At 40.0% G+C, this 12,840-nt stretch overlaps 1 protein-coding gene across 2 annotated transcripts in view; it reads left to right on the top strand.

Moving 5' to 3' along the window:
* Positions 1-12,840, top strand: part of xrn2 (5'-3' exoribonuclease 2) — a 38,451-nt gene that overhangs the window by 22,820 nt on the left and 2,791 nt on the right. For both annotated transcript variants that reach the window (XM_023394345.2, XM_023394344.2), the window contains 2 exons: positions 1,958-2,076; positions 10,750-10,810. In XM_023394345.2, the coding sequence (XP_023250113.1) occupies positions 1,958-2,076; positions 10,750-10,810 (180 nt within the window). The remainder of the gene's footprint in view (positions 1-1,957; positions 2,077-10,749; positions 10,811-12,840) is intronic.

Below are 12,840 nucleotides of genomic sequence, written 5' to 3'. Positions count from 1 at the left end.
TATTAATATAGAAGCTAGAGCTGATCTATAATCACACTACACATGGACACAGACCTTTACACTGGAGGAGCTTTAAATCTGCATTATCTATAATATTTTAATGTCTGGAAGGAAACAAAGAAAAAGTCTCCACAAAAATCAGACGTTAAATTAATTCCACATTTGAAACTCATCACATTGTCATCCTCATGCAATGTTACATTTCGAAAGTCACAGTAGTTTGTAACATCCTTTGCTCTTACAACAGGCCGTTAGTCCTTTTTACATGTGTTATTAAACACACACACCTGCCTGTGAAATGTCTTGCTGTGTGATGATATAATGTTATAGTGAGCAGTGTTAAACAATGACTGCTGATTCTGCAGTGACTCAGTGTTCAGATCTGGGAGACGAGTACAGTATTATCAAATGGAAAATGTGTTTAAATGTTTGTTCCCCCCCCCCCCAACGGTCCCCATTAACCAGCCATCCTTGATTATGATCTAAGCTCTCTCCTCCACACATTGATATTATCATTAAGGAAATGTGAATAATTGAACATCTGGCTCGGTCCGACTGTGGCGTGTTTAGGAATTAATTATGCAGGGATTGAAGAAACACCATGTATTCCCTCTTTTTTTTTGTCTTCCTGCTAAACTAAGTCAATTCAGTAATTCAGGCAGTTATGTGCGTTGATGGGGCCAAACAGGCAGGTGCTCCGAGGCTGGTGAGCAGAAAAACCAGGAGAAAATTGCTAAGAGGATTTTTTTTTTTTTTCCTCTGTTGCTTTGATTTTGAAATCAGATGTCATGTAGTTTGAGGGCAAATAATGGAGCCGATTGCAGAGATCAGCATCCAGCCGGACGAGTCTGATTACAGCTGCAGAAAAAACGTTTAAACTTCATTATCTGACCATCTTGTGTTGTGTAAATCCTTTAGTTTTTAACCATTTTAATGTGGTTTATGAGGCAGAGCAAATGTGTAAGAACTGCTGATCTGATCCCTGTGGAGTCTTAAATGTCTTAAAGGCCTTGAATATTTGTTTTCATATCTTAAGGATTTATTCGTAACATGTAGGAGTCATGCAAGCAATGTTAACGTTAGTAAAAAAAACAAAAAAAAAACATCCTTACTTATTTCTTAAGACTTAATTATTCAAAAACTCAGATTTGATTGACAGTTATTGGCAAGTAGGTTTTTCCATACGAGACAACAGTAAACACAGGAAGAGGAAAGAATATAAAGAAAGATAAAGCAAAGCGAGTACTGCATGTCAGATAGATTAAATATAAATAGAACATTTACCAATAAATTATTTATAATCAAAATGTTATAATATATAAATAATATTATAAAAAATATAAATATAAGACAAATATGGACATTGTGCAATAAACAACTGACATCACATTTTAATTCAAACACTAAATCTTGAATCTTTGGAGCACAGACGCCTTTTCTGACTGTTGGCTCCTCCCCCTTCAAACCAGTGACGAAGCCTCAGACACAGACGTTGTTTTCTAACATGAAACAATTAAAACTTCTCATTGGGCAGAGAAGTGTGTGTCCATGTTGGAGCTCGCTGCAAAACATTAAAATCTGATAAAGAGAACGTGTTTTTAGATTATTTTTGAAATGGACACGTCGTCCATTTTGTACATATCTGACCTTTTAAAATGATAAAAACAAATTATGACTTAATTCAATTCTACGGACTATATTTGGCATCTGATGCACCTGCAAATTCACAGATGTGTTCCTCACACAGACCTCTGTGTGAGGACCTGTAGCTGAAGAAACACGTCCAAACTGAAGCAGCTCCTGGGCCTGTTTCTGGACTAATGGTTGAATTAACTCAGACTCAGAGGCTTTTTGTGACTACCTGGAATTTCTATGGAGATAAGCAAAGATGGTGAAACTGTTGTAATGTTTTGTTGATTTGAATTGGGTTTCACAGCCAGTTCTTCTTCTTCTACAGTCACAGTGTGAACAGGAACCAGCACAGTGGAGGACAGTACAGCAACACTCCACCACCAAGCAACTACCAGCAAGGAAACTACCGTCCTCCACACAGCGGCGGCCACCAGCCCTTCCAACGTAAGAAACACACACATTAAGAGGAGCCAGTTCGAATACGTCAGACAGTGAAGTACAAGTTTAATGGGATGCTTTCTTTGTAGCACAGATAATGATACTGGATTTGGCCCTGTATATATTTTTAGACCATGATGTAAATGAGCCATGATTGTGACTGATGAAGTGATGAAGACTGAATCTTCTCACAGTCACAATCCAGCGTTAGATGTGATATGAATCAGTCGAGGTTGGACGACACAGTTTACTGACGTTTACAGAGGATTTCTGCACGAGAAAGAAAATAATGTGGATGTGACGATAAATGATTGTTCAGTCACATACAACAGTTAAATAAGTTCAGAAAACTGAGTTAATTAACTGCACTGCAGCAATTAAGATCCAAGTAATTATTCACACATCACAGTTAAAAGAATAATTACAGCTACAGTGGTTTAAAGAATTAAAGCAGTTTCAATACTGTCAAAGGAGTGCCTCAGGGACGTGTCATAGAAACACTTCCACTTCCTGTCTATTCCAATCTGCATTCTCATTGGTGCAAATAACAAAACAGCTTGGCGAAATATCAATCAATCAATCAAACTTTATTTGTATAGCACTTTTCATACAGGTTCACAGACGAAAAAGAAAAGGACTAATCAAATAAGAAAGCTGACAATGAGATACAATAAGAGATTTAAAAAGCTACAATAACATCAGCAAACAGAAAATTAATAATAAAATAACAGATTAATAAATGATAATGAATAATTACATTAGAATAAGATGCTCATCAGTTCAGCAGAGTTTGATCAAACATGAAGTGAAAGTTTTGTAATAAAATAAGTGAATTGATCATTCAGACTCCCAATCAGCAATCATCACTGTTTGTTTCTTTTATCGCATACAACAGAAAATGTGTTGAAATGACATTTTGTGGAACCAGATGAATCGTATTTACAACTGTTCATCTATTTATCTGTAATATTTATATCATACGGTTAGACTTTATTCCCTGATGATTCCTGAAGGAGGCACATGGACGTAGAAACACAAAAGAAAACATAAAGGGATTCTTGTTGCTCAATATTAAACTAATTGAATATTATAGAAGAAACTTTTATGTAAATAAATAGAGAAATATAGCAGATATTCAATTCTTAATTGATAACAGCCATTTTTATTTTATTACTTTAACAAGCAAGCAAGATGGCTGAACTCTGTTAGATTCATACTTCTTCAAATTAAATTAAACTGTTTGGATTAATCCTGTAATCTCTTCAAACTGATGTGTTTCAAAGTTCGGACAAACTTTTATAAGTCATAATAATCATGCTTAGAGACGTCCAGAGCCGATGCTAATGACCGCTATCAGCCGAATAAAAGCCAATCCTTTCTTTCTTGTACTTTATACAGAACGAGTATTCTGCTTGTATATGGAAGAGAGTTAGTTTGGGAATGACGGATTTCTACGTACGCTTCCCGAGGTTTCTGATGTGTAAATTGACAAAATAATGTTGCACGGATTCGCTAAACTCTGACTCTCTGCAAAGCTCAGTAAACAAAATTTTCAGTTAGCAGCTTCTCGATTTTAGCCAGTGCTGCAGGTCGTATCAGCTGTTGCTAATTAACGTTAATTCCTTGAGTAACTTGGTAACGGAACATTAAACTTGTTTGTCGTCGAGTTAAAGTGCTCTCTGCAGCCGGTGTCTGAACTCAGCCAGAGATGTTTTGTGAGGGAAGAAGCTCTTCTCTCAAATAAAAAACAACTGCGAGTGAACTTGTAGTTTCCATAACTCCCAACAGAGTGATACGTCGCCTCTCTGGGTGTCACGTCACGTCACGTCAGTTTCAGACTTTTCTGGATCAAGGAGCTCTTGAAATGAAGATTGTATCCTTCAGATGTTATTTGAAAGTGTCAGATACATATTTAATCCACATTTAGGTTAATGTGAATTTTAGATCAGACTCTGAATTGGTGGAGACCCAATATTAAAGGACTTGGATCAGGGACATAAGCTCCTCCTCAGAACCTCCTTGGTCATGTTCGATCTCTAAGCCTGCCGCAGATTAAATGCAGTTTTCTGCCTCTGAAAACTAATAATAAACCCGACATCAGCTCCAATGAACTTCTCTTCTAATTTGCGAGCACTGCAGCGCCCCGTTGTGTCCGTCTGTTTATCCTGAACAGCATCATCTAAACTCCAGAAATGTAAACACACAGCGATTATCATCAATTAATGTGCCACTTATTTTCTCAAATAATTGATTAATTGCTCTTTGAACAAAATAATTTAAAATATTGTATCTCACTGGTAAATGAGATAAGCAGGAAATCTTCCCAGGGGCAGAGGAGGCGCTGGAGAACGTCCCTCTTTAGACACAAATAACTATGTTATATGATTAAAAAGTTCCTTTTTAACACGATGGTCGAACGTCGCATATGGAGGCAGAATCTCTCTCCCAGCTCCTAATCACAGTCTGTGCTTGGCCCTGGCCTCAGCCCCCTGCTCCTCTGCCAGCTCTTCTCCAGTTTGACTTTGATGTGCCAATTTGCAAGTAGATGAATAATCTCTCCTGCCCACTGATAGCGTGCGGGGGAGTTGTGGCTATTGTGGTGGCACTTGATGCAAATGGGGGTTTTTGGCTCCTCCAGATTGCGGCAGCACCTCCCCTGGCCTCTGCCGCTCGTTCTTAATGTTAAACTTGCCAATTAGCAGTCCAGGACATTCTTTTTTTAATCTCACTCGCTCCATTTTTTTCTTTTCCACCGTTCATGGGGAAATTGTTATTTTAATAATTGGGAATCATGGCAAATCTTCAGCCTGGCTCAGCTGTGATCCTCGGCCTGTTTCTAGTGACAGAGGATGATTTTTATTTTATCAGCTGAAGTACCTGGAACAGAAATGTGTCAGTGGTGAAGGTAGCATTTACGTTATATTTGATTTCTGCTGATTTTTGACCGTTTAAAGTTTTAAACCTTTGACTTCTCCTTGAGCAACAACAGTCCGGTTGTTTAAAATAAGATTTATAATCTGAACTTCTGAAATGATTCAATCTTATTTCTTTCTTTTTTTGGCTGAACCGGCCACAGGCCAGCGCTGCGTGCACAAATGTCCCTGACTGATTGACTGACTGAGTGATGAAGTTACACCATTGGTGCACAAACAGTTTCTATCACTTCATCAGTTTATTTACTACATTTCCTTAAATTGACTTAATTAACTTGGTACAGGCCTTTATTTCTACCTCCCTCTGTTTGATGTAGAATTGGTCATACTCATATTTTAGTATGATGCTTCGTTTGGATCTGCTGCCGTTTGCCCTGTTACTTCATAACACATCAATACCAACCTTTGCGGTTCCTGTAACCATTTCAAATTAAAAGCCCACCCACATTTCAGTGATTTCAGAAGCGCTTCATTTCTTAACAGGGCTTTTATTGTTGTGCTGAAGTGCTGGAGTCAGTGTTTTGTCTCATTTCCGGTGGCTAGTATTTCTGATTCCGTTTCCCCATTGGGATTTCTCTCGTTCCTCCCGATGGCCAGCTCGACAATGGAACAGGCTAACATGAATAAAATCAGAAATAAACTTGGGCCCCGTCCACACTGCTACAAAAGTGCATCATTTGTCGTAGTCCGGACGAACGAAAACAGAGACCTTTGGAAACGATGACGTGGACTACCACAGTCGCTCCCTCACTGGGTCTCACCTGCCTCGATTACAAATGATGAAAGCTACATGATAATGAATTACAGTGTCACTGACCTTGTTGTCTTTTCTAGCAGCTGTTGTTCTGTCAAATTCTGTATTTTAACTCTACAGCTGTCTTTGCTGATCTTTGTTCATAGTTGTGCAGAGTAGACAATCTGCTTCCTGTTTACACCGCACATGCTCAGTGTGTGAATGCTCAGGTGTGTGTGTGTGTTTTCAGGTGTGTTGGTCTGGATGGAGATAGTTTTCGTTGATGTGGCTGTAGCCTTTCACCGTCGGCGCTCCTGTGACAATAGCCTATGTGTTTTTATGTTGACAGCTCGTTGTGCTGCAGCATTTTGAGATTATTTTCTATTAAATATTATTATAAATAATTGTTTTGGCACGTCTGGCAGAGTTTAATTGCAGTTTGTTAAATTAGCATTTAACCTTTTGTTTTGTTGTGTGTGATCACGGGAGAGGACAAGGTGACACATGGTCGGACTGGGAAAGAAATTCTGCCCTGGACTTGTGATTGATATGATTTTTTTTTTTCTTTTCACAAATCACACCCTTCACACACATGTACACGTCCCAGCCATATATAAGGTTTGTACCTGGTCTTGTTAAAAGCACAAGTGCCTGAGGGAGTTTTCTGATTCCAGCAGGAGTCTGTTTGATTGATGGTAAAAACTGGACTTAATGTGGACCAGCTATAATATTGGCAACTCCAGGAATGTGATTAGCCAGACAAGTAGGCCTTATTCTGCAGCAGGAGGCCAGAGGCTTGCTTTTGTCCAGATAACACTTTCTCAGGGCCAATCCTCTGCTCGGCCAGTAATCACTGCAGGCTTTGCTGCACTGGGCTTTTGTGATTTTTTTTTTTTGTGGGGGGTGGTGGAGGTGGGGGGGTAGTGGTTGCTGATTAGCGTTGTGGGAGACCGGGGCCAGTAATGAGCCTGTCGAGTGGCTCCGCTGGACACAGTGGCCCCCTCTGATAAAAGCATCCGGGAGGATCCCATTTGATCGGGTGTGTGATGCACTCTGAAGAGGGTTGAAACCAAAGTTAACTTCCCCCTTTGACGGCGCAGCTACCTCCTGCGGTGATGTGTCAACACGCTGCCTCTGAAACACGCTGCAGGGCTTTGTGTGCCGCGGCCGGACCAGCTGGTGTTTAATAACCAGCCGGGGAGTCTCTGCTGGTGGCCATTATTGTCTTTACACACGGTGACACCAAATTTTAGCTGGGGCAGCAAAGTAACGGTTTGATGCAGCGGCCACAGTGGCTGATAAGCCTCCCAACGCCCCGGCCACTTCAGAGGAACAACTGCACATAATGGCTGCTCACGCTGGCTGCTCGGACAAATTCTACATGTGGTCGTGTTGACAGCAATATTTTTATTCTGTTCATTCTCACAAGACTTTTCTCTGCTGTCGAGAAAAGTCTTTAAATGTTATAAATCATTATTTACTTTGGTACCTGAATACTTTTCTACCAAACCAAACAAAATGTGTCCACAGCATCAGATTCTCTGTCACAGTCTTACTTGTTTTGATCTAGTTAATTAAATTAGCTACGTTTGTTTATGTAATTAAACATTTATCTCCGTTTTAGAAAAAGAAACGTTAATTTCTTTAAGAAATTATTGAAAAAAGTATTTTACCCATTCCTAAAGATTCTTCATGATATGATGACATCAGAAAAATATTCTCATTCAGATTTTAGCCACGTCTCCCTCAACTATCTGGTTAAGAGGCTTTAATCTTTTCTAAAATTGATTATTGGTCGGTGAAACATGAAGCAGATGAAGTTTTGTGAATCTGTTTGTCGTCTTTGTCCAGCAGACAGAAGAGTTACTGTCCTGCGTCTGTCATCAGCCCTGAGCCGACTGGACGGGAGCTGAGTCAAATAGTCGCTGAACTAATTGAAAAGAGGTGGAGAGAGACGTTTAGTTGTTTAGCGCGGTTGTAATCCCTGCATTAATACAGTGGACACAGCGTGTTTTAAGGATTTAAAGCGTAATCCTTTGTTGGCTTTTGTCCGGCGCAGACTGGAGGTCTATACACTTTCAGATCATTGTTAATTAAGGAGATTGACAGGTGTCCACTTGTAATTCTCTCTTTTGAGTCATCGCCGGCGATGAGGAAAAGAAGACCAGAATGTTGTGGAGTTATAATTGGAGCCCAACTGGGTGGTCCACTTAAAGTTTGTTGGTGGAGGAGATAATCAAACATGAAAACTGAATGACAAAAACAAAATGATAATGTGCCGACAGCGGTCTGCCTGCTGGCTGCTAATTGTGTGTTTTTAGTAGTTTGTGCAGCGGAATATTTCCTGCTCGACTTCCCTTTATTATCAACTCATAAACAGATTATTTCAGTTTCTTCATCATATTTCACTGATTTTCATGATTTACAAAATGCTTCCAAAAAACTGTCCTCCACTAACTTCCAGGTTTTAGACTCGTGTGATGTCCCTGGTGTTGGACCTTTAATGAATATAGTGTCTATGATCAGTTGGTCCAACATGACTGCGGATCCTTGTTTGTTTTCAGTGGGACATTATTTTAGTCCAGAGTTTTTGGTTTGAGTGAGTTCAGTCAGTTTTCCACATGGAAACACGTAACATAAAGAAGGTTCAGTTGTGGTCTAGACCTTAATGCTAATGGTCCTTGGAACATTATCACCTACATTATGTTTTAAATTTTAATCCAGAAATGTTGTGAAACTGTTAGTTTGTGGGATTAAAACCTTCAATATGGTCAGACTTGCTGCGCTAACATGCTAATGTTTAGCAGGTTTAATGTTTATCATGCTCATCATGCTAGTTGAGTGTGTTAGCATGCTAACATGCTAATGTTTAGCACTAAACTCAGTGGAGTGCAGCAGAGACTGATGAGTGTCATTAGTTTATCAGGAATTTGATCATAAAGTACTGGAGTGAATTTTAAATTCTGACCTGATGATGGCTGCGGATTCAGAGATGTCAGTCCCGTGTCATGTGACCTTCATGCTTCATCCAAGTGTCCACATTTAGTCATCAATAATACCAACGTGCAACATGTTTGTGAATGATGTCAGAGAGCTGAGGGAGTCTCAATGACTCAAGTGGTTTTTAATGGAAGTATTTGATTCATGAAGGATTTCTTTACCTAAAATACAGTAAGAACATTTTCATTATTTCCTCAAACACTGTTGCACACAAATGGACCAGGCCGATCTATCAGCTGATATTAGCTTACATCAGTATCTGTGGAAACGTCAGCCAATAAGAAACGAGAGATTAGAGTACAGAAATGCTACGCTAGGTTTGGTAAATTTATAAAAACATTATGTTCCTTCTTCAACCGTGAACGTTAGTGTGAGCAATTTATTCACTCTGAGGAATAATAAACGCATCTGTTGACATTTAGAAGGTCGTTATTTTAATGTATTTTATTTGCTCATTTCCTCTTTTAGGCTCTTTATTTGTTAATTGTTTATATCAATATATTGTTTTTTTATTTAGTGGTTAGGCAGGTGACCGACCTAGACTAATGGGTTATGTGCTGGTTGGTGTATTAGTTACTTTTATTGTGGCGGTTTGATTTTAATTCGTCGTCTGCTGTCGAACTGCTACATCTTAGTTATTGAGCGTTGGTGATCAAACTACTTTATCCTTCTGGGATTAAGGAAATTATGCATCTATTTAAATCTATGGGCTCAATATCAACAAGCATTTATCTTGATAAATCAGAAATCAACATTTTTATTTATTTATTTTTTATAAACCACAGAACTCCAGTATCGGCCATTTTGTACTTTTATGGTCCAAAACCCAAAGTTATTTAGACAAGAAGAAGAAGAAACACTGTAAATATTCGTTATATATTCTATAACTAGAGGGTTTTGTTTTTAAAAAAAAATAAATAAAAATAATAATAGTTTTGTCAAAATAGTGATTGATTCATTTCTATCAATCGACTAATCGATTAGTCGACTCATTCTTCGCAGCCCCAGATGTAAATATGTGAAATGTGTCATTCATTTCTGATCACGTGACCCGCTCTGACGAGGAACAGATATCAATATCCTCCCCAGCGCTGATATTTCACTATCGGCGTCTGTGAACGTGAATCGGTCGAATCCAAATTTTTACACCGACTCCTTCCCAGGTTTGTAAACATGAGCCTCCGGGTCCTTTTCATGGCACCCTTCACCCACCCTGAGCCGAGCCACTCAGCAGGCCTGCCCCTATAAACAAACAAGTCCGCTGCTCGCAGCTGGTCATCGCCTTGGCAACAGTGAATCTGGAAGAAGCCGTTCGCTCCTCTTTTTTTTTTTTTTTTTTTTTTTAAGTGTGTCTTTGTGAAGGGCTTGCAGCAATGGAACCACGGTACTTGAGGCGTCCACAATGCTGCCGGCTGAATGCTTATTTCATTTTCTGAACAAAAAATGCAAATGTGGCGCTACCGCTCTCTCTCTCTCCCGCTCTCTCTCTCTCCCCTCGTCCCCCCCTCCACCTCCACCTCCGCAGCCCAGTGCGAGCCCACGTTTGAAAGAACTTAATTTTATCATGACAACTGATTCGTTCTGTGTCCATGACTAAAATGAAATAGTTGGTATTTTTCTTTCTTTTTTTTAATCTCGGAGGTTAAAGCCGACATGAACGGGGTTAATTAGTATCCTCGTTTAATGTCATATCCTCCTAGTTTTTGCTTCTAAACAGTCAAATTGGAAGATTTCCCTCCAGGTTTCACTGCAGTTTAACTCAGAAAAGTCTACTTAGATAATGTGTGAGTAATATTTCTCTTCTTCTGAGCATTTAAACTGAATCTCATGTTAAAGTTTGATGTAAAAAGCCAGAGGAATAAGAGCTTACAGCCGCCTCCTCCTCACTGCTGTTAACACCGTTAACATGCAGGTAAAATGTGTGTCTGCTCAGAGGAGCGCGCTCTCTGCTTCTTTAAAAACTTTAAACTCAGCAGAACCACTTCTGAACATGTCGTCTTTTGTTCTCTGCAGATTCCAGGCAGAACAGTTTGCTGGGAGCGCCCCCCTCCTTCCACCAGCCCCAGTATCCAAGGTGAGTCGGCTGGTTAGTCTGATTCTTCTGAACCTGTTTCCTGGTCGTCATTGGAAGGAAGCGTTCCTGGTTAACATGCCGACATTTGCGTCTGGGCTTCAGCTGCTCCTGTGCTGATGTTGGATTCAAACACAGATTTAAAAAAAGGGGATATTCAGTCTCTAAAACAGGATTCAGGTTTTGGTTCAACAGCTTTGGTTTAGTTTTGTGCCCTTTTTTCTTCTTCTTTTTCAATTTGCTTTTTGCAGGAAAACTCAGCGTCCTCTCCCTCAAACTTCCCTCTGTGTGTTTCCTTTTTACAATCACAGGTAGAATTAAACGTGTCAAGGCCCTGGTCAGGTCCTCCTGTAGCTCATCTCTGTCTAAACCCACACACGCACACACACACACACACACACACACACACACACACACACACACACCTCCAGCCTTTTCATGCGAGCGCTCTGCCTCTCTGTCGAGGGGCTTTGCCGCCGCTGCCGCTGAATTAAGATTTTTCCCCGTCGCTCTAAAACAAATTTCTCTCGAGGAGGTTTGTGCAACTTAATGAGGCATCACTAATGCTGTTGGAGGCTGTTGGAGGCTGCGTCGTCTCCCTGCGCCGCGGCCGCCCAGTCCGCACAGACCGGCTATTGATTCTGGCTCCGGGCCTCTCCACAGCCCTAATCAGGTTCTCTGGTTCAACTTTTCAGGCCCATTGTGGCTCCGTGTCACCTCAGGTCAGTAGTTATTAGCGGCAACTGAAAACAGTTTCTTTAGCTACTGAGGACTGGACCAAATGAAATGCAGGAGGAACTTGGAGAGTGGGGATTATGGATTCCAGGGCTCAGTTAAGTCCAGCTCTGGCCTGAGTGTGACATGGTTCAGTAATGAGGGATGGGGCTGCTGCTCTCAGCTCCTCTGTCTTCATTGTTACTGAGGAGAGACTTTTAATATCACTGCTGGATTGACACATTGTCCGGTGGCCGTTTGGAGGGTCTCGGTGCGCCGGGTCCCACGGACGTAATGTGGCCGTCTCATCTCGGGGATGAGGGCGATCCCGGCCATATGTGAATAACGTCGGTTTCATACTCGGCGCTCTTTCATGTGCGTCGACGCTCAGTCATCTCGGAGGAGAGGCCGTTTTATCTCTTTGAGAGCTCGAGCCCTCGGCAAACGCAAGTCGATGGGGGTTTTAGGAGGTCACTTCACAGCAGCATTAAAGGATCAGGAAGTCCAGCGTTTTATCAGAGAGTTCGCAGCATGAATAAATCTAAACCGATAAAGTGCTGACATCAAACGTTTTTACTTTCTATTAATAAACAAAACTTCAGGATTTCTGCCGTCGCAAATAAATAATGAATTAATGTGAAATGAAGTAAAAGTTTCAGATTCTTGACATTTCCTAAATCAAACCTTCACCTTTTCATTTTAGGGCTGGTACTAACGATTTATTATTATTTATTATTAATTGTTCAGTCACTGAGACAGAAACGGATGAAAGTGTCTGAGAGTTTCCAAACACAGCGACGACCGAGAGGCCGAAAAGATACGAAGACTAGAGTTAACCGACAAACTATTATTATTTTGAGTCACTTTTTGAATGTTTTTTAATTGTAGCTGCTCAAATGTGAATGTTTTCTAGTTTCCATCGTTTTCTATGATCAATATCTTTGTGTTTCTCAAACAAATGAGATTTTTAAGACGTCACTGTGGTTCTGGAGAAATTCACACAATTTTCTGACAAATCATTGACCAAACAACTAATGGATTAATCAACAGATTAATCGATAACAAAACTTAAAGTCTTATAAAGAATAGAAGAGCAGAAAATCCTCAAATTGGAAAAATCACAACCAGAGAATTATTTATCTTTAAAAATGTCTGAAACGATTAATAAATTATTAAAATAGCTTAGATCATTAGATTATTGTTGTCATTGATTCAGATGCAGTTCTTTCCTCCCTGCTTGTTGTCATTAGCTACAGAACTTTGGGAGGTTTTATAACATGGAGAAACATTAATAAAGTATATTGGAGCCACAAATTGGA

The sequence above is a fragment of the Seriola lalandi genome, unplaced genomic scaffold (genome assembly GCF_002814215.2).
Source record: "Seriola lalandi dorsalis isolate HSWRI2012SDOR001 ecotype SW California unplaced genomic scaffold, Sedor1 jcf7180002054947, whole genome shotgun sequence".
NCBI lineage: Eukaryota > Metazoa > Chordata > Actinopteri > Carangiformes > Carangidae > Seriola > Seriola lalandi.
The sequence above is the reverse complement of the archived record's forward strand: the minus strand, read 5'-3'. Positions and strand labels throughout refer to the sequence as shown.